At 46.9% G+C, this 27540-nt stretch overlaps 2 protein-coding genes across 2 annotated transcripts in view; one reads left to right on the top strand and one right to left on the bottom strand.

Annotated features, from left to right (window-relative positions):
* Positions 1 to 964, bottom strand: part of LGSN (lengsin, lens protein with glutamine synthetase domain) — a 214840-nt gene extending 213876 nt beyond the window's left edge. Inside the window, exon 1 of the mRNA XM_029596867.1 lies at positions 651 to 964. Coding sequence (XP_029452727.1) covers positions 651 to 964 — 314 coding nt within the window. The remainder of the gene's footprint in view (positions 1 to 650) is intronic.
* Positions 965 to 22280: 21316 nt separating this feature from the next.
* PTP4A1 (protein tyrosine phosphatase 4A1) overlaps positions 22281 to 27540 on the top strand; it is a 76773-nt gene continuing 71513 nt past the window's right edge. The window contains exon 1 of the mRNA XM_029595672.1: positions 22281 to 22471. The gene's annotated coding sequence lies outside the window, so the exon portion shown is untranslated. The remainder of the gene's footprint in view (positions 22472 to 27540) is intronic.

The raw sequence follows: 27540 nt of genomic DNA, 5'->3' as shown, positions 1-27540 counted from the left end.
CAACTGTGATGCGGACAGCAACCCTGGGAGGGGCACAAAGTGTGCCATTTTGCTAAACCGGTCAATGACCACCCATATAACAGTGTTCCCACTGGATGACGGCAGATCAACCACGAAATCCGTTGCAAGATGGGTCCATGATTCCGAGTGAGCTGGTAAAGGCTGAAGCAAGCCTGGGGTCGAACCTGGGATCCTCTTATGATGAGCACATGACTGGCAGAACTCTACATAAGACCGGACATCTTTGTTGACCTTAGGCCACCAATATATCGGCGAAGGGTCTGTAAGGTCTGGTATTGTTCCGGATGACCTGAGCAACGGGAGTCATGAGCCCATGCCAGGACTTGTTTCCGCAGGTGCGGCAGAACCAGAGTTTTCCCAGGAGGGATGGTCGTGGTGGCGGACAGTAGGACACGTGATGGTTCGATGATAAACTGAGGGTCATCAGAAGTCTCTGTGGTCTCGAAGACATGTGACAAGGCATCGGCCCTGAGATTCTTCCCGGCAGGTCGGTAGCGTAGGACAAAGTTGAAATGGGTGAAAAATAATGTCCAACGTGCCTGTCGAGGGTTTAGTCACTGCACCCGATGCAGGTACTCAAGGTTTTTATGGTCCGTGTAGACCGTAACTGGTGCTGTGCCCCCTCTAACCAAAGGCACCATTCTTCTAGGGCCACTTTAATGGTTAGGAGCTCCTTGTCGCCAATGGCGTAGTTCTGCTCGGCCGGAGAGAACTGATGAGAGAGGAAGGCACATGGGCGTAGCTTGTGATTCTTTGAAGTCTGGCTCAGAACGGCCCCCTTGCCTTCTGAGGATGTATCCACTTCGATGACGAACGGCCATTGTGGATCCGGATGGCGTAGGCATGGCTGTTGAAGGAACGCCTCTTTGAGTCGGAGGAAAGCGGCCTCCACTCCTGGAGGCCAGTTCTTGGGATCCGCGCCTTTCCGTGTCAAGGCTGTCATCGGGGCAACAATGGATGCTTAGTGGGGAATAAAGGACCGGTAATAGTTGGCGAAACCCAAAAAACGTTGGAGTGCCTTCAGTCTGGACGGTTGCGGCCATTCCCGAATGGCTTTTAGCTTCTGGGGGTCCATACGGAATCCCTCACTGGAGACTATATATTTATTTATTTTAAACATTTTCTATACCGTCGTTAAGTTAAATACCATCACAACGATTTACAGATATACAGATATACCCCAGGAAGGAAAGGGACTCCCGGTCAAAAAGGCACTTTTCAAGTTTCGCATACAGTCTATTTTCCCTTAGATGTGGCAATACTTGGACGATGTGCTGGTGGTGTGTGGTCAGGGAATCCAAGAAAATCAAAATGTCGTCCAGGTACACAACCATACACCGATACAGGAGATCACGGAATATCTCGTTCATGGTGTTCTGAAACACTGCAGGGGCATTACAGTGCCCGAACGGCATGACTAAATACTCATAGTGGCCGTCTCGGGTGTTGAAAGCTGTTTTCTATTTGTCGCCCTCCTTAAAGCGAATCAGATTATAGGCCCCTCGGAGATCCAACTTGGTGAGACCTTCGCACCTTGCAGACGGTCGAAGAGCTCGGAGATGAGGGGCAAGGGGTACCGGTACTTGACCATTATAGCATTCAGGCCCTGGTAGTCGATGCAAGGGTGAAGGGTTCTGTCCTTCTTCCCAATGAAGAAGAACCCAGCCCCCGCTGGGGACGTTGACTTACGAATGAAGCCCCTCTCCAGATTCTCTTGGATGTACTGCATCATGGATTGTGTCTCCGCAGGCGAAAGGGCATAGGTGCGCCCTTGAGGAGGCTCAGTGCCAGGGAGGAGGTTGATGGCACAATCGAATGACCGATTGGAGAAGACATCCGTGTACGAGGCATAGGAGGCCGGCAGGCCTTGAAGACTGGTGAAAGCAGTGGAACATGAGACTGGAATCACTGATTGGAGGCAATTGTCGTGACAATTCGGCCCCCAGTGGGATAGTTGCAAGGTTTTCCAGTCGAACTGGGGACCGTGTTCCTGGAGCCAGGGGAGTCTAAGGACGATCGGATACATGGAATGCTCCAAGATATGGAAGGCCATCCGCTCACGATGAAGGAGTCCAACCCTCAACTGGACGGGTTCCGTGATGTGTGTCATACGTCCCGGGAGGGTTTTACCTTGGATCGAAGAGATGACCAATGGAGCTGGAACACGGACCTGTGGAATCTTCAAGTGTTCCACCGGGCTCTTCATAATGAAATTGCCGCCGGCGCCAGAGTCTACCAGAGCTAACGTGTGGAACTCACCGGCCGCAGACGTTAGCACCATTGGTAGAGTTAGTGGAGGTGCAGGTGAGGTTAGGCCCAGGAAGAGACCTCCTTCAGGTCTTAGGCCCGGGAGTTTCCCAGTCGCACCGGGCATACGGCTACTTGATGGCCTGCAGCGCCGCAGTAGAAACAAAGCCCCTCCTTTATTCACCGCCGGCGCTCTTGTGTGGAAAGTTTCCCACGGCCCAATTCCATGGGCTCTTTGACCGGGGCTCAGGAGGCTCCCGATTCCTTCTTGGGAGACGGCGAGGACCTCCTTCCTGCCTTCCCTTTGGGAAGACGAAACCGCATGCGACGATCCACTCGATTGGCCAAGTCTATCAGGCCATCGAGATCGTTCGGGAGTTCCCTCGCTGCTAGTCCATCCTGAAGGCGTGGGGCTAGCCCCTCCAGGAAGATTCCGTGGAGGCAATCCTCCCTCCAGTTTAGCTCTGCGGCCAAGGTGCGGAATTCTGTTGCGTACTCGGCCACTGTCCGAGTACCCTGTCGCAACTGGAGTAGTTCTGAAACAGCAGTGGGTTTACGGCAGGCTCATCAAAAATCTGTCGAAAGGCGGACAGAAACTGGTCCAAATTTCCAAACACCAGGTCTCTTCTCTCCCATAGGTGAGAGGCCCAGATCAAGGGCTTCCCGTCGAGCAGGGACATAATATAACTAGTCTTGACCAGGTCATTAGGGAATTGAGCGGGCAACAAGGAAAAATGGACCTGGCACTCGCTAAGGAATCCCCGACACAACTTCGTGTCTTCGGCGTATCGAGAGGGCTCCGGGAGTTGCGTGGGGATTACCTGCCCAGGATCGCCCACAGTGACCTGCATGGTGCCCTGATGAGTAGAGCGGCCCCCTGGAACCACAGGCGGGGACGGCAGAATGGGGTTCATGGGCCCTAATGCCTCAAAGTGTTGGTTCAGGCCCTCCACTGCAGAGACAAGGGCATCCAGGGTCTTTTGCTGGTCCTTCAGATGCTGGGCCATTCCAGGAATGGCCTGGCGGGCAGATGCCTCCGCCGGGTCCATGGACTTGGCAATCTGTTATGCTCAGGCTAGTGAACCCTTGGGCCGACGGGAGGATGGTATACCTTAGGAGGTGGATCCGTAGATTCTCCCGTCGGGTGGCGAGGCAGAACAGAAGATGTGACCGGCTGACCCTCGGCACTGGAGACTGAGGTGGCTGTGGAGGCAGACGAGAAGTCGTGATGTCGAGGAGGCAACTGAGTCTTCGCCACTGGAAGCCCGCAGTCCCCCCGGGAGGAGCCCGTAGGGACCCGGGCTGCTGGGACTTAGGTGGACCTTTGAGAGGTCAAGGAGTCATGAGGTCGGTGCAAGGGCTAACTGGAGCTTCACCCCTGGAAGCCCGCGGTCCCCCAGGGAGGAGCCTGTAGGGACCCGGGCTGCTGGGACTTAGGTGGGCCCTTGGAGACGATGGTCAAGAAGAAGTCCAAGGTCAAGTGCCAGAGGGTAGTCACTTACCAGTCCGAGGTCACACACCAGGAATCACCGTTTGCCAGTCCAAAGTCACACATCAGGAATCACCGCTTGCGAATCCGAAGTCAGGAACCAGGAATCACTAAGATGAGACAGGAACCAAGAAGCAAGGGTCCGAAACACAAGAAGACTCACCGAAGCAAGCAGACTCAACTAACCCGAAAGTTGCCAAGTCAAGGAATGAGCAAAGGAAGCCTCCTTTTATGCTTCCTCTGCTCTGGCTCATTGGAAACAGCTGTAGGTAGTTAAAAGGACCAGGTCCCTTTAAATCTGGTGAGGAGGTGCGGCCTCGCGCCTAAGATGGCGGCAGCCAGCTTGGATTTTGGCCGCAGAGGAGAAGCTGCCTGATGCCACGCAGGAGGAGCAGGAACGGCTCCCAGCCCGGCGGTCAACCCGGAGGCTCGCGCCAGCGTGCGGGAACAACGGGCATCGGAACATAGGCTTCTCTCCCGATGCTGCCGCAGCAGGTCGCCATCACGGTCAGGTAGGGGGGCGTGACCGTGGTCGTCCACGGCCACGGAACACAACACTCAGCTGAAGAGTCCTAATCTGTTTAGCTATTCTTCATAGCAGAGCCATTTCATCCCCTTTATCATTTTGGTCACCCTTCTCTGTACCTTTTCTAGTTCCGATTTAGAACCAGAACTGCACATAATACACAAGGTGCAGTGAGACCATAGATTGACTCAGAGGCATTATGATATTGTTTTATTCTCCATTCCTTTACTAATAATACCTAACATTCTATTTATCAGATACTTAGCTGAGGATTTTAAAGAATTGTCCACAATGACTCCAGGAGCCTTTTTCTAATATAGAACCCAGTATCATATCACTATAATTTAGGTTATTCCCTATTGTGCATTACTTTTGCACTTGTCTACATTAAATTTCACTTGACATTTAGATGCTCAGTTGCCCAATGTCACAAAGTCCTGTTGCAATTCCTCATAATTGGCTCATGATTTAACTGCTTTGAATAATTTTATGTAATCTGCAAATTTGATCACCTCACTCATCATTCCCTTTTTTAGATCATTTATTATTTGTTTAAAACTCTGAACAATGATGCTCCTGTATCTGTTAGCTTGTTTCTAAAAATGTATCAGCCATCAAAAACTTTGCATTCAGCAGATAAATGTCTTTTGTACATTCCTAATCCCAAATTTAAAAATATTGTCAATCCCGTTAGAAGATGTGCATGACTATGACTTCAGTTCTATGGAATAAACTGCCTAAAACATTAAGAAAGAAAGCAATGTTTTAACTTTTAGGAAACAACTCGAAGTGTTTTTCTTTACTGAAACCTTTAAATTGGCTCTATAGAGATCAGTAGTGTTTTGACAACATTTAACTGCTCTTGATGACAATTTGGTGACCTTGGTAACTCAGCTTTTACAGTGATGGTCTTGTGACATTTTTCTATGAAATTTTATTTTCCATTTTGATGCTGCCAGCTGTTATTTGTATTCATTGTATTGCGCTCGGGGGTGAACCCCTGTCCTGTGGCAGTAAAGGGACTGTCCACAGGGGGCAGAGCATGAAAGGAGACAGAGGCAGTGAAGAGCTTCACCACTGGAAGCCCAAGGTCACCCCAGGAGGAGCCCATAGGGACCCGGGCCGCTTGGACTTAGGTGGGCCTTGCAGGGTCTCCTGGGAGAGTATAAGTCCGGCGTGCCTACAGACACTAGAGGAGCGCTATCGGGTTCGAGGCTGGAAACAGGTTGGAGGAGAGCAAACCAGAATAGAGATGGCGAGGACAAGGCTAGGGACAGAGCCAGAATCAAGCAAGGTCAGGCAAGCAAGGTCAAAATCCAGGAATCAGTCCGAGGAGTAAGGGTCAAGATCCAGAGGTCAGGCAAGGTCGAAGAGTAGGCTGAGGTCTTGGGTAGGCGGCAGGCAGGCAGGTCAGGAACAAGCTGAGGTCTTTACCAGTAAGTCAGTCTGGGGTAAGACCAAGGAGACGAACAACGAACACTGGAACAAGCAGGGCAAGGAAGCAGGTACAAGCAGGAACAGAACTGGAACAGAAGGATCCTGGAACAAGACTAGGAACAAGCAAGCAGGAACACAAGCAAGGGCAATCTCAGGAACAAACCGACCCGATTGCCAAGGCAAGGAAGTGAGGCCAACAACTTCCTTTTAACATGAGTTCAATCAGGGTGCGCCGCAGAACTAGGCCCCACCCTGGAACCTACATCAGGGCGGCTGGTCCGTGTGCACGCGTAGGGGTGTGGCTAGCTGCTGAGATGCCAAGGCACGGCATGAGGCCTGGCATGCGACCAAAGGCCCGGCGACTGCCGCTGCGGGACGCCGGGGCCTAGCTGGACTTGCAAGGGCTGCGAGGGAGACAGGACCGGGACCCGCTGTGTGACCCCCGAAGGTGAGCGGTCCCATGCGTGGGACGACCGCAGCTGGGGCACGTAACACATTGTTAATGTTTTACTCTGTATTTTTTATACATTTTACTATTTTGTTTTTGTTTTAAAGTTTAGTCAGTTAGTTTTAATATATTTTATGACTGAGACACTGTTAACTGCCATGGATTTTGGATATGGAGGATTATAAAAGCTTTATATTAATTAATTAAAAAGCACTGATGCCAGTACAAATCCCTGGGGCACTACACAATGATCATTCAGTCCTACTTTCTGTTTGCTATATTTTTAGACAGTTATCAATTCACAATAGGATATTACCTCCTATCCCATGCCATTAATTTCCTGATGAATTTCTCATAAGGACATTTTGCCAAATTTCTTTTGAAAATCCAGATACTCTGTATCAACCAACTTACCCCTGTCCACATGTTTATTAACCCCTTCAAAAAAATTCTAACAGATTTGTAAGGCAAGACTTCCCTTTGCATAATCCAAGTTCACTTTGCCCCCATAAATATGTGTCTATTCATATAGTCAGTTATTTTGCTCTTCAGAATAGTTATCATCATTTTGCCTGGTACTGATATCAAGTTCACTGGTCTGTAGTTTCCAAGATCAAACCTGGAATCCTTTTTAAAAATGGAAATGACATTGACCATCCTCCAATCCACAGGTACCATAGCTGATTTGAATAAGAAGCTAGAAATGATTAGTAATAAGTATGCAATTTCATTTTATAGTTCTTTCAGAACTCTGGGGTATATACCATTTTATCTCAGTTATTTACTCTTTAGTTTGTCAATTTGCTTTATTACATCTTCCCAGTTTACATGTATGGGAAGAAGCAAGAAGTTATTTTAGTTTATGTGAAGAATTTTGTCATGTGGCAGGTAGGGATAATAGTGGAACAAAGTTAATCACCAGTAATAAATGTGGATCAATATTAATTGCACAAGAGCTTAGCATAAGATTTTCTAAACATGCTAGTTTTACATGCTGTCTCATTCCTAGTCTGCTTAGTAAGTAACAAGTTGAAATAGGAATAGGAAATATCTGCTAACTGCCTGATAAGGCCAGTACTTGAACTGTCTATGACTCATAGAGTAACAGGTTGTCTCAAAGCAAAACCAGAGTTTAAACATAAATCTGTTGAAATTGTAAGTTCTAAATAAAGTAGTGGACTTGCAAAATCTGTACTAGAGCCAGAAATTATAGTAGAAGTTAACTGTAAATAACTGTCTCCACTCAGATTCACCAAAGGACAGTGCCTTAGCCATCCCATGTTTTTTTCCAGGCTTGTTTGTCTCTCTATATTCTTAGATATGTTGACTCACAACACAAAGAATATTTCTCCTCAATAAAGACCAAAGCAAAGAATTATTTTAGTTTTTTTCTGCCATGGCCTTGTCTTCCCTGAGCGCACCTTTTACTCCTCTGTCATCTAAAGGTCCAACCAATTCACAGGCTTCTTGTTTTGAATATACTTGAAAAGTTTTTATTTTCAGTTTTTGCCTCTCTGGTAAGTTTCTTTTCAAATTCTCCGTTGGCCTGCCTTATTAATGTTTTACATCTAACTTGCAAGTGCTTATGCTCATTCTTATTTTCTTCATTTGGATCCACTTTCCAGTTTTTGAAAGATGACGTTTTGGCTTTAATAGCACTTTCATGTCACCATTTTACCATTTGGTCTTCTTTTTACCTATTTTAATGCTTGGAATACACATCCACTCCTTCCCCATCCAACACCAAACTCACTTTTCCTGAAGCAACCTAGACTGAGAGAAGCTTCTAGGTCCAGACCAAGGTCTGGTAGCACTGGCATATTGAAAGTGAATGAAGGAAATTAATCAGCACATGTGGACCAGTCCCATATAGAAGAGAGGAGGCTGGAAACTACAGGCCAGTTAGCCTCGTCTCAATGGTGAGAAAAATAATGTAGACTCCGCTGAAGGAAACGATAGTGAACTATCTACAATCAGGAGGATTGCTGGACCCGAGGCAGCATGGATTCACCAGGGGAAGGTCCTGTCAGACAAATCTAATCGATTTTTTTGTTTGTGGGACTAAAGAATTGGATCAAAGAAGAGCACTTGATGTGATCTATTTAGATTTCAGCAAAGCTTTTGATACGGTCCTGCCTAGGAGGCTTGTGAATAAATTGAGAAGCTTGGGAGTGAGCGCCAAGGTGGTGGCCTGGATTACAAACTGGTTGACAGATAGAAGACAGCATGTAATGGTAAATGGAACCTACTCTGAAGAGAGATCAGTGTTAAGTAGACTGCCACAAGGATCAGGATTGGAACTGGTTCTGTTCAATATCTTTGTGAGTGACATTGTGGAAAGGATAGAAGGTAAAGTTTGTGTATATTTGTGGATGATACTAAGATCTGCAACAAAATGGACATGCTGGAAGGCGTAGAGAGAATGAGAAGTGATTTAAGGAAATTTGAACAGTGGTCGAAGATATGACAGCTGGGATTCAATGCCAAGAAGTACAGAGTCATGCAAGCCATCTGGGGTGCTGTAATCCAAAAGAGCTGTATGAGATGGGGGGTGAAGGGTTGTACACAGAGCAAGAGAGGGACCTTGGGCTGATAGTGTCTAGTGATCTGAAAACGGCAAAGGATTGTGACAAGGCAATAGCTAAAGCAAGAAAAATGCTAGGCTGCATAGAAAGAGGAATAACCAGTAAGAAAAAAGAGGTAATAATCCCGTTTTACAGGTCCTCGGTGAGGCGTCACCTGGGGTACTGTGTTCAGTTCTGGAGACTGTATCTCAAAAGGGACAGAAACAGGATGGAGGCGGTCCAGAGAAGGACAACCAAAATTGGGGGTCTCTATAAAATGACTTATAAGGAGAGATTGAAAGACCTAAATATGAATACCTGGAGGAGAGGAGGTGCAGGGGAGATATGATACAGACCTTCAGATACCTGAAAGTTTTTAATGATGTAAAATCGACAAAACTTTTCCAATGGAAAGACATCAGTAGAACTAGGGGTCACCTAATGAAACTCCAGGGAGGATGACTTAGAAGCAATGTCAGGAAATATTTCTTCACAGAGAAGGTGGTAGATGCCTGGAATGCTCTTCCAGAGGAGGTGGTGAAGACAAAAACAGTGAAAGATTTCAAAGGGGCATTGGATAAACACTGTAAGAACATAAGAACATACAATATTGCCATACTGGGTCAGACAAAGGGTCCATCAACCCAGCATCCTGTTTCCAACAGTGACCAATCCAAGCTACAAGTCCTTGGCAAGTACTCAAAAACTAAGTATATCCCACGCTACTGATGCTAGTAATATCAGTGACTATTTTCTAAGTCAACTTGATTAATAGCAGGTAATGGACTTCTTCTCCAAGAACTTATCCAAACCTATTTTAAATCCAGCTATACTAACTGCACTAACCACATCCCCTGGCAACAAATTCCAGAGTTTAATTGTGTGTTAAATGAAAAAGAATTTTCTCTGATTAATTTTAAATGTGCTACATGCTAACTTCATGGAATGCCCCCTCGATCTTCTGTTATCCGAAAGAGTAAATAATCGATTCACATTTACCTGTTCTAGACCTCTCATGATTTTAAAGACCTCTATCATATCCCCCTTCAGCTGTCTCTTCTCCAAGCTGAACAGCCCTATCCTATTTAGTCTTTCCTCACAGGGGAGCTGTTCCATCCCCTTTATCATTTTGGTTGCCCTTCTCTATACCTTCAGCATTGCAACTATATCTTTCTTGAGATGCAGCGACCAGAATTGTACACAGTATTCAAGGTGTGGTCTTACCATGGAGCAATAAAGAGGATCCCTAAAGGCTAGAGCAGTGGTTCCAAACCCTGTCCTGGGGACCCCCCAGCCAGTCAGGTTTTCAGGATATCCACAATGAATATGCATGAGAGAAAATTTGCATGCACTGCTTCCATAACATGCACATTTTCTCTCATGCATATTCATTGTGGATATCCGGAAAACCCGACTGGCTGGGGGGTCCCCAGGACAGGGTTGGGAACCACTGGTCTAGAGGATGGAAATGAAAAAAAGAATGCATAGGGGTAATTTGCTGGTGTGGTGGTTACTACCCTTAACCAATAAACTTTCATAGTGTTGATACAACTCAATTATTGCTCTCTGCTTTAACACAGGAGGAAAAGTTGAATTAGGTTCAGACAGCAACCAACAAGGACATTGAATGTTACAGTCTGGGGAAAAGCATGGGGTTAACTTGCTGATGCAGCTATTACTAACCTTAACCAATAAGCCTGATACTTTTGATGGAACTGCAACATTGCTCTATGCTTCAACGACAAGAGGTAATGGGGAATTGGACTCAGACAGCAACCAACAAGGGCCCTGACTTTTTCGTTCTGAGAAACTAATGAGGGTAACCTGTATGGCATGGCAGATACTACCATAAGCTTGCTGGGCAGACTGGATGGACCATTTGGTTCTTTTCTGCCGTCATTTCTATATTTCTATGTAAAACTGCAGAATGTTCATGTTGAATATTGAAATCTCTCATGCTAATTGTCCCAAACTGAAAAGGCAGTTAGCATGAGGGATTTTCTCTCCTTCCTCCTCTCCCCCACACAGAATGTTAGGAATTATTAGGAAGGGAATGATGAATAAAACAGAAAATGTCATAATGCCTCTGTATCGCTCCATGGTGAGACCGCACCTTGAGTACCCTCTACAGTTTTGGTTACCGCATCTCAAAAAAGATATAATTGCACTGGAGAAGGTGCAGAGTAAGGTGATCAAAATGATAAAGGGGATGGAACAGCTCCCCTATGAGGAAAGGCTAAAGACGTTAGGGCTGTTCAGCTTGGAGAAGAGTCGGTTGAGGGGGGATATGATAGAGGGCTTTAAAATCTTGAGAGGTCTTGAATGAGTAAATGTGAATCAGTTATTTACACTTTCAGATAATAGAAGGACTAGGGAGCACTCCATGAAGTTAGCAAGTAGCTCATTTAAGACTAATTGATCGACTCCCACCTTTAAAAAAAGACTAAAGACCTGGTTGTTCAACCAAGCATTCTCTTAATTTCAAACTTAATACCTAAGCTTTGATCTCCAGGAAGGTCCACTACTTTGTATATAATTACCCTTAAGTTATTATTTTTATTTTCTCCAACTTCTATTTATCCTGTTCATTGTAAGACATTATTCTAAATACTGTCAATCTATTGTTGTAATGTAAACCGAAGTGATTAGTAACTTTGTTACCAGAACTTCGGTATATAAAACTGTTAAATAAAATAAATAAATAATTGGAGAAAATTCTTTTGCACTCAACACACAGTTAAGCTCTAGAATTTGTTACCAGAGGATGTGGTTAGTGCAGTTAGTGTAGCTGGGTTTAAAAAATGTTTGGATAAGTTCTTGGAAAAGTCCATTAACTGCTATTAATCAAGTTGACTTACGGAATAGCCACTGCTATTACTGGCATAAGTAGCATGGGATCTTTTTAGTGTTTGGGAACTTGCCAGGTTCTTGTGGCCTTGTTTGGCCTCTGTTGGAAACAGGATGCTGGACTTGATGGACCCTTGGTCTGATCCAGCATGGCAATTTCTTATGTTCTTATATTTCTAATATAGGACCACTGTCCAGTCACCCAGTTTGGGAACAGGATTTCCTACGTATGGTTAAATTGTCAAAATGTTAAACCAATGTCCCCCGGTGGCAGCACGGGCCTCTCCCTGCTCCTGACACTGTCCTACCGAATGTGCCGCCCTGTGCAATTGCAGTTTGTACACCTAGTGGTGCCAGGCCTGAAAGTAGGCTTTATTTTAAAGAGGGTCAACATAAACATGTGCACAAAAGTTTTCAGCACCATGGATTCAAAATTTAAATGCAAGCTCCCACTGGATATGAAGCAAGGATAGTTCAGTCTCTTAATAATTACTTCAAAAGAGTGCTTTTATTCTAGAAAGAAAGGTGCTGGTACTCAGATGCAGGACTACCCTTGAGGGGGTGGAAAGAAATTGGGGACAATGTCCAGTGGCCCCCTCAAATACATACACATAGTAGCACTGCTCTCTGCAACTGGCAGGGTTCTGTCATTATGAGATTCTCCCCACTTCCCATTCTCCCTCCTGCCAGCAGGGGCACTTTTACCTGATGGTGCCACCTCTGCCACTGTCATCTGCAAAAAGAAACTTTTCTTTCTGACCCTTCAATAGTATTGCTCTCAAAGATATTAACTAAAACTGACCCCCTGAGACACTCTACTAATCATCTTTTTCTAGTGTCTGCCATTTGCACATTCCTCTGTCCTCTATCAGTCAATCAATTTCTAATTTAGTCTAATTGGGACCTACTCTCATGCTGCTAATTTCATTCATGCTGGGCAGAATGGAATGGCCATTTTGGTCTTTATCTGCCATCATTTATTATGTTACTAGGTTAGAAAACAAATAAAATAATTCTATTACACAGAAAAATAGTAAGTTTTGATTTATATTCTGCCTTTCATGTCTGGTCAGCCACTTCGAAAGCAGATTATATTCAGGTACTTTAGGTACTTCCCTGTACCTAGAGTGCTCACAATGTAAGGGTTTGATTTACTAAGCTTGCTTTCCATAGACATAGAATGGGGAAAAAAGACTTAGTAAATTAGGCCCTAAATTTATACCTGTAGTAACATATTGAGATTATAATTTAGGTCCACAGGTGTCACACTACTATTATTAGGACCAGGAAAATCGATCACTGATTGACAGCTATGTTCCAAGGCATTGGAAACATTCAGTGGTTACTCCTATCCTAAAGGAACCTAATTTAGATTCATTACTTCGCTCTACTTAAAGGCCTTTTACCTGTATCCCTTATTTGGAAAAGTTGATGGAACGGGCAGGTCAGTCCTATATTACCTCATATTTGTGTGGCAGATCCTTCGGTTCGCCACTGGATGGCCCTAGGTCCCTTATCATCAGGACTAGTAATAGCATTGGTATTTTCCATTCTCTTTCAGTCTCTCCACTTAGCTGTGATCGGTTATCCCAGGAGCATAAGGCGGACCTAGAGGTAGACAGTGTTCTGTCATTTTGAGTTAGGTTTTGGGGAGTAATGAGCTAATTTACTTTCTCCTGGCTAAGTTAGACCCACTAACCCAGCTTGGTGTTTTTTCTTGCTTTAGAGGAGATTCTTCATCAGTATACTCCCTGTCTGAGAGGGTCTGCTTCCCTTTTTAAGAAAAGAAAATTAGGTCTTACCTTCGATAATTTTCGCTCCCGTAGTACCAAGGATCAGTCCAGACTCCTAGGTTTTGCCTCCGCACCAGCAGATGGAGACAGAGCAAAACTTGGCGGGCTCTGCCATAAATACCAGGGTGCCACCCACAGCCTGCCAGTATTACGTAATGTCAAAGCAGAATAATCCCCAGCTGCAAACTAACTATATACATGAAGTTCAACAGGGAAACCCTCAGGTCACTACCCCTAACAAGGAACCAGACCCGAAACAAAAACAGACAGGAATAATAATCTTCCCAGCCCAAGAGGAAATTTTGGGCGAAATGTAGACACAGCGGACTCTCCGACTCAATGCAGAAGTGGGCGGGACTCTGGACTGATCCTTGGTACTACAGAAGCGAAAAGTATCGAAGGTAAGACCTAATTTTCTTTTCCCTGTACCTACCGGATCAGTCCAGACTCCTGGGATGTACCAGAGCTCCTACTACTTGGGATGGGACCCGGAGAGGCCCGCATGCAGCACACCTGCCCCAAAATTTCCCTCCCTGGGAGCCTGAACATCCAGCCGATAATGGCGCGCAAATGTATGTAGCGACTTCCAAGTCGCTGCTCTGCAGATCTCCTGTGGAGAAATCTGATGACACTCCGCCCAGGAAGCCGCCTGTGAATGCATAGAATGTGCTTTCAGACCCAAAGGCAAGGGCTGACCAGACAAAAAGTAAGCAGAGTTAATGGTCTCCTTTAACCAACGCGAAATGGAGGCCTTGGATGCCATATTACCCTTTTTGGAACCCTTCCAGAGAACAAAGAGATGATCTGAAACCTGGAACTCATTAGTAACCTCTAGATAGTGCAGAAGAGCCCTTCGCACATCCAATTTCACCAAATCCTTGGAAGAAGGATCCGACTTGTCGAGCTGCGCAAACACTGGAAGCTCCACCGACTGGTTCAAATGAAAAGACGAAACTACTTTCGGCAGAAAGGAGGGAACCGCCGGAGACTAATTCCGGATTCACAGATTCGCAAGAAGGGCTCCCTACAAGACAGTGCTTGAAGCTCCGACACACGCCTAGCCGAGGTGATCGCCACCAAAAAGACGACCTTCAACGTGAGATCCTTCAGCGTTACCCTTTTCAGTGGTACGAACGGTGGGCCACACAAGGCCCTTAACACCACGTTTAAGTTCCAGGAAGGACAGGGAATCAGTAGTGGAGGACGTAAATGCCTCGCCCCTTTGAGAAATCGTGCAACATCTGGATGGGATGCCAGTGTCCCACCATCCACCAAACCACGTAAGCAGCCGAGGGCAGCCACTTGTACTCTCAACGAACTACAGGATAGGCCCTAGGCCAAACCATCTTGGAGAAAAGCTAAAATCTCGGAAATGGACACCCGAGTGGGCCGGATTTCCCAAAGCAAACATCAAGATTCAAAAACCTTCCAGACCCGCACATATGATAAGGAAGTGGAGGTCTTGCGCGACCGCAGAAGAGTGGAGACTACTGCATCAGAATAACCTTTAACTCTTAAATGGCGACTCTCAAACGCCAGGCCGCTAGACAGAAGCGATCTACCTGATCGAAACAGACAGGCCCCTGATGAAGAAGAATCGGTAATGCCGGAAGCTGCAGTGGGCCCTCCACTGCCAGATTGAGAAGGTCTGCAAACCAAGGTCGCTGCGGCCACTCCGGGGTCACCAGAATCACCTCCGCGGGGTGATTCTCTATCCAACGAAGGACCTTGCTGATTAGAGGCCGGGGGGGGAAAAACATACAGAAGAATTGATGTCGGCCAGGGTAATGCCATGGCGTCCACCCCCTCCGCCCCTGGGTCCCTGCGGCGAGCGAAAAAGCGTGGAGCCTTGGCATTCTGAAAGGCCGCCATGAGATCCATGGCGGGTTGTCCCCACCTGTCGCATATTAGTTGAAACGCCCTGTCCGCAAGTTCCCATTCTCCGGGATCAAGCTGATGCCGACTCAAAATCCATGTGAACTTTGTCTACCCCTGCTATGTGGGACGTGGCAATGCTGAGAAGGTGCTGCTCCGCCCACTGAATCAACAGTTGGGCCTCCAACGCAACCGGGCGACTCCGAGTTCCTCCCTGACGATTGATATAGGCTACTGTCATCGCATTGTCGGACAATACTCTGACCGACTTTCCCTGGACCAGGGGCAGAAAAGTCCGAAGTGCCAGATATACCGCCCTGGTCTCTAAGCAATTGATTGACCAGCGAGATTCGAGCGGAGACCAGAGGCCCTGTACAGACTTTCGCAGACAGACCGCACCCCAGCCGGAAAGGCTCGCATCCATGGTGACCACTGTCCAGTCTGGTGCCACAAGCGAGATCCCCTGGAGGAGATTGTCCGAACGCAACCACCATCCCAGACTGGACCGGGCCACCTCCGTCAGGTGTAACGGCAGGTGGAACTGCCCAGAGACCGGGATCCAATGGGAAAGTAATGCCGATTGTAACGGCCGCATGTGCGCAAAGGCCCACGGCACCAATTCCAGCATCGATGCCATGGAACCTATCAATTGCAAATAGTCCCAAACCGTGGGAGACTGATTCTGAAATAAAATCCTGACCTGATGTTGTAACTTGTGACTGCGTTTGGCGGAGAGGAAAACCTTGCCTTGTTGGGTGTCGAATAAAGCTCCCAAAAATTCCAGAAACTGAGACGGCTCGAGGTGACTCTTGGCTGTATTGACTACCCAGCCAAGGGAGTGCAACAGCTGCAGCACCCTCCGTACCGCTGAACGACAGAGCGCTTCGGACTTCGCTCATATCAACCAGTCATCCAGATACAGATGGACTAACAGCCCCTCCCGGCGTAACTGAGCCGTGACCACCACCATGATCTTGGTGAATGTTCTGGGGGCCGTCGCGAGACCAAACGGTAACGCTTGAAACTGATAGTGCCGCCCCATCACATAGAACCTGAGGAACCTGTGATGGTCCTCCCGGATTCCGATGTGCAAGTACGCTTCTGTGAGATCCAGCGACGCAAGGAACTCCCCTGGTCCTTGAGATCTAGTATGGGCTGGAAGGCCACGTCTTTCTTTGGAACGACGAAGTATATGGAGTAGTGTCCTCTTCGTTGCTCCAAGTTGGGAACTGGAACAATTGCCCCCAGAAGCGACAATCAGAGCAAAGTCTGCTGGACCGCCTTCCGCTTCTCCGCGGGACCGCACAGGGACGGGAAAAATCGTGGATTGGGAAGGCGAGCAAAATCTAAAGCATAGCCATGTTTTATCACCGAGAGAACCCACTGGTCTGTCATAATAGTGGTCCATACCTCGTAAAAGAGAGCCAGCCGGCCCCCTACCTTTGGCACGGAGGGATGGACCAGCGAGACATCATTGTGCTGACTTACAGCTGGAAGACGAGGGGTTAGATGCTGGTCTACCAAAACGTCTCCCCCGAAAGGACTGAGACTGCTGCCTACCCCCTCCGGAATGAAAGGAGGATGAAGGGGTACTCGGCTGGGGAACACGAGCCTTATGGTTTCCCTGAAACCTGGATCTGGAGGAAAAGGTTCCCTTAGAGCGCGGCCTGTCTTCCGGGAGCCAGTACCCTTTATTTTCACCCAGCAATTGTATCATGTCTTCCAATTCCTTCCCAAGAAGGAGCTTGCCCTTAAAGGGCAAGGAACCTAGAAGCAATTTGGAGGCCCCGTCCGCGGACAGTTCCGTAACCACAATAGCCGCCTGGCTGAAACAGTGGAAACCATGGAGCGGGTCAAAGTACTAAGAAGGTTATACAGCGCATCTGCACTATAAGCCGCGACCGCCTCGAGGCGCCCCGCCTGCCTGGCTTCTTCTTCGGACAGACCTTCGTTGGCGAGCAGCTGCTGTACCCAATGAAGACCAGCTCGCAAGGCGAAGTTACTGCAAATGGCCGCTCGAGCCCCCAGGGCAGAAACCTCGAAAATCTTCTTCAGCTGAATCTCCAGCTTGCGATCCTGCAGGTCCTTCAAGGTCGTGGTTCCCGTAACCGGGATGGTCGTCCTCTTTGTGACCGCCGAGACTGCAGCGTCCACCTTCGGTACCCCCAGGACTTCCAGGGCATCCTCTGGCAAGGGATAGAGCTTGTCCATCGCCTTGGTGACCTTCAGCCCCACATCTGGAGTAAGATCAGTCACCGAAAAGTGAAAAGGGAATGTGGTGGGAGGACCGCTCAGCCCTAACAACACCGGATCCATGGATCTAAGCCTGGATTCCTCAGGAGGTGTAGCGATCCCTAACGCCTCCAGGATGGCTGGGATCAGCGGGGCCAGCTCGCCTCTTCTAAAAAGGCGAATAACCCTCGGATCATCCCCCTCCGAGGTCTGATTCTGCCTTGCAACTCCCTGCGGCATCGCGCCATCTCCATCAGCCCCCCTCGGGGGCGGAGAGGGCTCCTCCGAAAATTCCGGATCCGAGGAGTCGGGGGAGGACTCTGTGTCCACTCTGGGTGGGAGGACTCTCAGTGGGCGTTTAGCCTTGGACCGCCTTTCCGAGCCCTCTGACCGGGTTCGAGGCTCTTTCGCGGGAAGTGGCCCCTCAGGGCCCCCTGACTGGGATGCGTGTCTCTTGAGGGTCTAATTTATTTATTTTATTTATTTAAATCTTTTCTATACCGTCGTTTGGAGGATACCGTCACAACGGTTTACATCAAGGCATATAAAATTAATGACACTGTGATTTGCACATTTACAAGAGTGCCATAAGGTTCGGTAACATAGTTAGTGATCAATAATGTTAAATGTAATTAATCATGTCCATGTCTCTATCTCGGTTTTTATTACAGAATTAACTTTAAAATTGTGACTTGTCCTTTAAAGACTACACACTTAGTGAATACAGCAGTGTGTGTGGATGTTTTTATTGATCGTGCTTTGCCTGTCCCTGGTTTCTATTCTCCCTTCTCTTTCTGAAAAGCTTGTTTAAAGAGCCAGGTTTTTAAACCTTTTCTAAAGGTTTTGCTGTCTCTTTGTAGTCTTAAATCTAGGGGCATGGAGTTCCATAGTATGGGTCCTGCCAGTGATACTGCTCTCTCTCGTACCTGTGTTAGTCTTGCAGTTTTGACTGATGGAATGGTTAGGCCTTGAAGGCCCGATGCAAAGCCAATATAAAAGCAGAAGAAAATGACGTATCGGATCCCTCCGATTCCGTGTCCGTGCCCCCCCCCCCCGATGCCCCCACTGGCAAAGCCGGCCTCAGGGGCGGTCGCTGAAGGGAGAGGGAGGGCGGGAAATCCCTGGGATCCGATGCCGGCGGGGCCACAACTGACAAAATGGCCGATTTTCTCGCAATTTTTTTAAACTGATTGGGGGGGGGGGCCGCGGGAGGCATCCCGACCGCGATCGCAAAAGACTGCTGCCGTACGACCACTCTCCAAACCGAAGCCGAGGTCCCCTTGCCTCCCGGGACGCAGGCTGAGCAGAGCCCGTCCTGGAAGAGGCGCGCGCCGTCAGCGCCACAAGCCGAGCAGGCCACACCACGTGGCATGCTGGGCACCAGAGTAAACCTTCACCCCCAAACCGCGGCGCGAAAGGGAGAGGGGAGGAAAAGAATACCGAGGGGAATCGCCGCTGCACTGAGAAGGGAGAGCCGCCGCCTGACAAAAATAAAAAAAGCTCCATCCTTTTTTTTTTTTTGTACCTGGAGCTGTCCCTCAACGGGTCCTGAAGCGGTCCAGCTGGGGTGAGTGAGCGGGGCTCCCCGGTATCACCCCGGCTGGGCTACCCACCACTCAGGGTCCTTGACCCTTGGGCCCAGCAAGCGCTTGACCAGGGGGGATGGTCCTCTCAGAACCTGACAACCCCCTGGGAGCAAAGGACTGGCTGAATCAACGGCTGCTCCTGCAAAGAAGAATCTTTTTTTTTTTTTTTTTGCCAAACTTAATGAACAAATCTGACTAACTAAACCTTTACCACCTATGTTCTAATTGGGTTTTTTTGTTGTTGGTTTTTTTTTATCAGACTGTGGGAGATGCACCCGAACCATCTGCTGGAGACAGAGTAATACTGGCAGACTGTGGGTGGCACCCTGGTATTTATGGCAGAGCCCGCCAAGTTTTGCTCTGTCTCCATCTGCTGGTGCGGAGGCATAACCCAGGAGTCTGGACTGATCTGGTACGTACTGGGAAAGAGATTTTTGTAGATTTTGGTTCAGCTTTTGGATTAGTTTTTCTGATTCTGGGGAACATCTTATGCTTTGAAGAGGGGCAACCCCCCCCCCCCCACACACACACAATCCTAAGAGCAGGGGCTGGAGACCTGTGAGTAAACCCTTTACTTCCTAGATGAAGCAAGACCAGAGACAGTGACATTTCACAGTGACACTACCCAGCATGAGAACTTTTGGATAGAGACATTTGGATTTTTCCCTTTTTATCAATATGGAGTTTTGTCTCTCTGCACTCCAGCAGAGAGACAATGTAAACAAAACTGGAACATCAGGCTTCTTTTCCAGAGAGGTCAACTGAGGTTATAACATCAAGTCTTGGGAGATTTCCAAACAGATCTCCATCCCAAACAGATCAGGACACAGGCTGTGGGCATCAGACTGAACTTTGTACTCGGGTAGGATCTTTTCATGACGTTGGGCACCCCCGCTAAGATTCCCCTACATACAGTGCTGTTTGCAGAGACGAAGAGACACAAGCACCCCAGCAGAGAGACAATGTAAATAGTTCAAGTGTACAGTTTAATTTATGGAATGTGTGTGGGCCAGTGATTTAACTTTTGGAAATAAGTAAACCTAAGTTGAACACCCAGTCTGAATCCAGCCCGTTTGTCCCTGAAGAAACTACATCACCTGAGAGATATGCACACATCAGGGGAGACAAAATATTTCCTTTCCCCCCACATAAAGAGCTCATTCCCTGAGAGTTGCAGGAAGAAGGGAAAGGATGGCAAGAGCAGACCCAACTAACAAATAATTTTAAGGCCCTAGAGGAACCAACAAACCCACGACAAAAGGTACCATTTGGATGAAAGTAATGGGTTAGAGGTCTGTCAGATGGAATTTCATGCTGGACACAGTACTGAAATAGTGCTGTTGCACTCAGTCTAGTCGATCACACTATTGTTTTGGAGCATTGCCGGTTTCTTAAGCGGTTGACCGATTCAAGAGTGTTTGTTTCAATGATGCTAGCTCACTTACAGCAGGCATTTCCAACTGGCTACTGTAGAGCAAGCAGGCTCTAAATAAGTTAAAAACTGAGCTTGTGGTTGTAGGCGAAGGAGGGCCATTTTCAGAATTGTATACACTATTCCAAATGAGGTCTCACCAGGGACCTATACAAGGGCAATATCTCCTCCCTTTTTCTTCTGACTATTCCTCTCCCTATGCAGCCAAGCATCTTTCTGGCATTTACCGTCACTTTATCCACCTGAAGCTCATCAGATACAATCACCCCCAGATTGTACTCTGCTTTTGAGCTTAGAATAATTTTGCCTAAAATATTTTACCACTCCCTTAGATTTTTGCACCCTAAATGTATTATTCTGCATATTTTAGCATTAAATCTTAGCTACCAGTCTCTAGACCATTTTTTGAGCTTCGCTAGATCCCTCCTCATGTTTTCCACTTTCCTGGCTGTCTACCCTGTTGAACATTTTGGTATCATTGGCAAAAAGACAAATCTTTCCAGACAATCTTTCTGCTATGTTGCTCACGAAAATGTTCCTTTCTAGCTAGTGCATAGGCTCTAGATGCCACAGAATGTTGCAGCAAGGGTAATTTGGGACTGTCCACTGTTGCATCATATGTACTGGCTAATGATATGTAGCAGTCAATTTAAAAATTTAGACTCTTGTACACAGAAGTGATGAAAGTAATTGGACCTACCTATCTAAGGGCCTGATTTAATAAGGATCTTCTCCCATTCTGTGTCTATGGGAAAAAATGCTCATCTGTCTTCACTGCTTGTGATTCAGATTCAAAGGTGCAAAAGGTTAAATTATATACGTTGTTTTTCCTAAGTTGCACCAGTTGTGAAATTAACTCCCTCTTGACAATAGGTTTGAGTTGAATTACCAGACTTTTAGAAAACATGGCTATTTCCGCCTGTAGCATAATTTGAATCTAGGGAATAGCTGCTTATTACACTATGTTACTTGTTATATATTTTCATTGTTTTATTTTGGTTATTTTTATTCTGACTTGCTTGTATGTTTTATTAATGTTTATGTCTACCGTTCCATTTTAGCTTGTTTTGTACACCGCTTAGGGCATCCAATCTTGATCGGGTAAGAGATATAGAAGAATTTTAAATAGATTAAGTACACTGAAAACACTTTTAAAACGTTTCTTAACTAACAGCAATCTGCACTAAAAGTTCTTATTTGCACAAGACACTCCGCATCTACAGTTCACGTGTCTTGTTTGCCTGACTCTGAAATCCCTAATAACTTCAGCTCTTCTCTGCGTAACAGCTGACGTCACAGACGTTGGCCAGAGCGCGCGTCAGGCTCGCCCCGGATCTCTGGAAAGCTCTTTAAGTTTCTGGCTGTTTCTTGTCACAGTTCTCGATCAGCCGGGTGGCGCCCATGGAGATCTCAGCATATGCACTAAAATAACATATTTCAATTTAGGCCCATGAAGGCTTCAAGCGAACAAACGAAGGCTTTTCAATCCACTTAAGCCCGGCACCCCAAACTCCTCTTACACGCTGAATTCCTGTGCTGGTGTTCCCCTTTAGCCCGACGTCCCTGCCCCCCCGCGAAGCTCGCGCCCCACCAAGCCGGCCACTTTGATTCCACAGCAACCGGTTTGTACCGGCTGCTGCTTCGTGACGCGCGAGGGGGATTTTGTCTACACCGCCCCCTCCTCCTCCTCCACTCCCCACACCACCGCCCCGTCCTTTCTCGCTCGGCGATTGGCCCAGGAGGCGGTGACGTCAGGCAGGGGTATATAAGGAAAGGATTGTGACGTGGCTGACCGGCGCTCCGCGGGGTGAGAGTGTGTGTTGGTTACGAGCGTGCGGGACTCGGCCAGCTCAGCGACGCGCTCTCTAAGGTGCTGCGACTGTATGGTACAACACCCCACGCTGCCTGCGCTTCTTCTTCCTAGGGACCGGCTGTATGATTAGGCTACAATCTTCAATGAGTAAGCATATCCCTGTAAGTACCGGCTACAGCTGCCTCCCACCCTACCCGATGTTCGCGCGCGCGGGGATCCGCCCGAGACCTTCTGTGCCGCCCCGGCCCGCAACTCGGCGACGGGATCTGTCAACCCCTTCCATGCCCAAATGCCGGACTGTCGTCTTCGGTGGTGGCGTTGCCGCTGTTGTCGCCCTTTATTTTCTCGTCTTTGTTCTGGGTGCCCCCCCCCCCCCCCCCGAGGGAGGATACCACCACAGGTACAAACTCCTGTTGATCCGCCACCGCACCTGTCCCGGGTCTGTCGATGATGGCAGGCAGAGTCCTGTCTGGAGCGGTTGGACCCCCCCCCCCCCCAGGCCGGGGCATGCTGAGCGTTTGCCAGGGCAGCGCAGGGTTTTTCTTCCGGGGCGTTGGCGTGGCCGCGGAGGGCGCTCGGTCTCATTCCACTGCCTGCCGCCTCCTGAGGGCGAGAGTGGGAGTCCGAGCCGTAAACTGCTCGTCGTGTACCCTTTGAATGCGGCTAGCGTGATGGCAGCCCGAGAGTGGTGACCCAGCGCCGGGAAAGAGGGCTTGGGCAAGGGGGAAACAAGCGGGGAGGATAATTGGTGGCTCCACGCCCCCGCTTTGTGTGGCGTGGGCGGGGGACAAGATGGCTCCGTTGGCGAGCTCTGGCGGCCGGCGTGGTTCAACCCGTGACTTGGCGCCGACTCTGGGAACTGCTGTGTGGGGAACGCGTGTACCTAGCCGGGGCCCTCACGCCTGCCAGGCCGATGCGGCTGGCAGGCGGAAATGGTCGCCTTTTGGCCTTTAGAAAGGCGGACAAGTTGCGGCATGTCCCTGGGTGTCGGGTTACTGCCGAAATTGAGGGTAAGGTCCTCCATCTTCATCCAAAATCCTGCTCAGGGCCGACTGGCACTGCGGGGCTGTACTACCGTATAATCCTCTAAATACTTAAACTTGTTCACATGCTAATCTGTATTTTTTTTCCCTCTAGTTCTGTGATTTCTATTAAAGGGCTGCTCTTGTGAGCGTTATAGGTACAGCTCTGGTGTCCCTGTATCCATGGGGCTGTGTAAGGTTTATTTGCACCATTGAGCAGTCCTAAATTCTCTTTCTCTGCTGCTGTGTACATCCATCTTGCACTGCACCTTGCTGCTGGTTTCTGCACTCTTTGGTAGGGTGATGAGTGGATGTCAGATGCTTCACAAGATGGATGTGCTCCACAGCTGAGGAGCGGGATTCCTGGCCATGCGAACTGTATTATTGAAACAGATACTCACTTGCATAACATAATTTTTTGTTAGTGAGGAATTATAGTTGACCTTTAATACATGTCCAAGTCAGTCCAAATGGAATGAAGTGTCAGTTGTGAATTCTTTCTGGAAGTCTGCGTTTGGCTTTTAGGAATAGCAGTTCAATGAGAACCTGTGGTCTAATAGATTGGTTAGCTTAAGGCTTCATTTTAAACTTTTGACTGAAGTGTCCCTACTGACCATTAGTTATGCAACTATAGAACACAAATTCAAAGATCAGGCTATAGGCAACTGCCTGGAGTGCCAATTTTTGAAGTTGTATAATTTCAAAGGCAAAAGCAATTTTCTCTACACACCAGCCTATCAACTCTGAACTAGGATCTGCTTAGTTCAAGGCCATCTACAACATTTTAAGGTGGAGTTGCAGAAATTCACTTCCTATCCCAGGGATAAGCAGCATGGAATCGTATCTGCCCTTTGGGATCTTGCCACGTATTTGTGACCTGAATAAGACCATGGTTAAAAACAGGATACTGGGCTTGATGGACTTTGGTCTTACCCAGTATGGCAAATCTTATGTACTAAAGAGGACCTTGTTTCTGCTTGTTTGAGAGCCATATGCCTGTAGCACTTCAAAGTAATGCTGATGTGGCACGTTGCCTATTGGCACAAATCTTAAATGCAGCAGTCCCCAAGTGGCTTGCTGTGTTTGGTCTCTTTCTCTATATTATAATTGTATTCATCAAGAACATTCACCCCAATACTCACATTTCTGTAATAGATTTTTCTCCTGGAAGAGACCACTGATGTCTTATTGGGCTATCCTGGATTCTAGTGTTTCTTTATATTAGAAAACATGGAAATATGTAAATATTTTCAGGTGCCTAGTTTCCTTCTTTGGTTAACAAATGTCTGGGTATCTCTCAAAGGGGTTCATGGAATAAAACAATGTTAAAACAGAATTTTCATGTGTGGTAGTGGTACCACAGGAATGCAGTAAGCTACTGGGATGTAAATTGAACAGGAATAAAAAAAACTATATAACCTGAAAATATGCACTAATACCAAAAAGTGCTTTAAAAACTGGATTATGAAAATGCTTGTTAGGAGTGACCAAAATGGCCTTCCATGCATCCTGGTTTGGGCAAGGTATGTCAAGTGAAATTAGAGGGCATTATGTGCTCTGGTGTGGACTCTAGTGCTGAACAGTACACACTTCAGAACTGTGCAGCCTGACTAGGGCACACGAGTATGGACTGTATGATTGTAGTTGACAGCCTCAGTGAGCTTATTTTCATTTCACATGGCATGCCTTGCATGTGAGAATGTGCCCAGTTCGGAACATAATCTTGTGTGTACTCAACTGTAAGTGCTTTCCCCATGTATCTTATCCTTAGATTTTACATGCCTTGCCACAATGAAGCAAGCAGTTACAGCTGAGCAGTACATGACAGAACTAACTGCAGCCCAATGGCATTACATGCCAGATTGGAGAGGGATGGCAGAAGAGGTGTTTATTTCCCCTTGCACTGTTACTTTGTAGCCTTCCCTTTCCATATTTGTGTATTTTGGGGGGGGGGGGGAATTATTATAGGTGGGGTTAAGGGCTGGGGGATGTGAGTAGTGGAGGGGGCAGTGTCTGATAGGTGTGTATGGCTGGGGACAATTGAAATCACTCCCAACTGGCACAACACTGGAAATGTAACTCCTCTAAATCTCAGCTGGAGTAAAGGTTAACTCTAATTTCTGGTGGCCATGTTTATTGCTGTACCCATGTTGTAATGTCTAGCTGTTTCTACCATACTAGACTGTGACGGACGTTAAACGGCGCCATAACACCAGGCGTCACGCGCTGAAGGGGCACTCCACTTTGTGCTTCCCTTCGTGCATCCCGTAGTGTTAGCCATTCCCCATGTTCTTTTATATCCCTTCTTAACAATCCCCATATTTAAATGTTTAATGTATTTGACAAAGGTAACGCATAAGTTCCTGCAAATTTTGTTTAAATGTAAACCGATGTGATATGTAAAATCGAACACCGGTATATAAAAGTAAATAAATAATAGACATGGCAATAGAATATCAACCACCAGAAACGTTTACGCCACCTTAGACAAGGAAGGAATTAAACTTCCAGTGTAAGCTCTCAGGGACGTGCTTCTGCAGTTGAACAGTGTGCACTTTGGTACTATGTATACTGGTGTACTGTTCAGCTGTTGATGCCCCCCCCCAAGGGTATGCACAGTGCCAAAGTGTGTACTGTTCAGTTAACTGTAGATGTCTTTCTCAGAGCTTATGCTTTGATTTTACTTGCCATGCCTTGCATGCAAGAATGTGCCCAAAAGTTGAAATGCACAGTGCCAGTTTTGCATACAGGGCCATTTTGGCAAGGCACGACAAGTAAAAGCATAAACTCTTTTTTGGGTGGGCACCTACAGCTAAACAGTATACTAAAATTGGGATGCACCTACCCATAGAGTTTATGCTGGAAGCTTATTTTTTTTTTCTTTATGCAATTTTCTATTACAGAATCCAAGAATTTCTTGTAATGAAAATAGAAAAAAAAAAAAGAATAAACACAGAAATAAAACAAAGCCATGTCCATTTCAATACAAGTCCACAATATAGGGGTCCAGACGCAATTCAAGGAAGAGAAAGGAAAATTGTAGCTTAGTTATTACTTGACTCTTCTATTTTTATTTTTATATACTGACATTCGATCGAGTTCACATCGGTTTACATTCAGGGACAGCTGGTTTGTAGTCCACTGCTCTAACCACTAGGCTACTCCTCCCTACCAGTACTATATCAGATTAAGGGTGAATAAATCAACTCCCAGAGGTATCTTATCACTTAGGAAATGAGAATTCTGCTGGTTGAAAAAAAAAACCCACCATAGGAAACATGACTATACTTTACACAGGTATTTAGGAAAAAATAAAGCTCCCAGCTGTAGAACTCTAGGTCTCATAATCAAGAATTGTCTTTCTAAGTTTGTCTAGCCAAATGTGGGAAAACTGACTTTACAATTAAGGAAGTTCTCAGATCGATGTCTAAAGAATTGACGAAGTACCCAATCTCTGGTTCCAAAACAAGACTGATGCAGGAATAACCTCCTCACTATCAAATGTTTCAAGTACTGGAGAAATATCCAACTCCACTGAAGACAGCAGGGGTCAAGCAGGACTACAATCTTCTCTTTTAAACGGAGGAAGGTAGTAAGCTTTAGAGATGAGGGAGAGCTTGTTCAGGAACTTTTAATACTTCTAGGAAAACTTTTAACCATATCCTTAGGTGGTATAAAAGGAATCTTGGGAAAATGTTTAAATCTTAAATTCCAGCCTCATCGTATTTTCAAGAATCTCCATCTTCTACAAACGCACTTGATTTTCTTTTACATTGCTGTAAAGTTTTTGTAGACTCAACATCTTGAATAAGTCTAATTGAGTACCAGTATTGGCTTTAAAAGTTTCCAAAACTTGAATCAGAGCTTCCATATCGGAATATTTCGTAACCAGAGGATTGAGTGGAGCTGTTGAACATTCCCAAACCTTCAGTAGCTTCCCAAATCTACTCAAATGTAAGCTGCATTTGTCTTACCAGAGAAAAGCTTGCTGGGGGAGCTTGGACAAAAACAAGACATTGGGAGAAGAAAGACAAAGCTTCCTCATCTGACCGCAAGTTAGTAGTGGCAGATGAACCCCCCCCCCCCTTCTCTGGGATATTCAAACCAGGAGTCTCAACAGTGGTAGACAACGCGCCGATTTCTGCAAAAGTGGTAGTTGCACCAGTGTTGTCAGCCTGCGACTCTTCCAAACTCTGCAGGTGCCAATG

Source organism: Rhinatrema bivittatum, chromosome 3 (assembly GCF_901001135.1).
Source record: "Rhinatrema bivittatum chromosome 3, aRhiBiv1.1, whole genome shotgun sequence".
In the NCBI taxonomy this organism is placed as follows: Eukaryota; Metazoa; Chordata; class Amphibia; order Gymnophiona; family Rhinatrematidae; genus Rhinatrema; species Rhinatrema bivittatum.
Note: the sequence above shows the minus strand (reverse complement) of the source record. Positions and strands in the feature narration are given on the sequence as shown.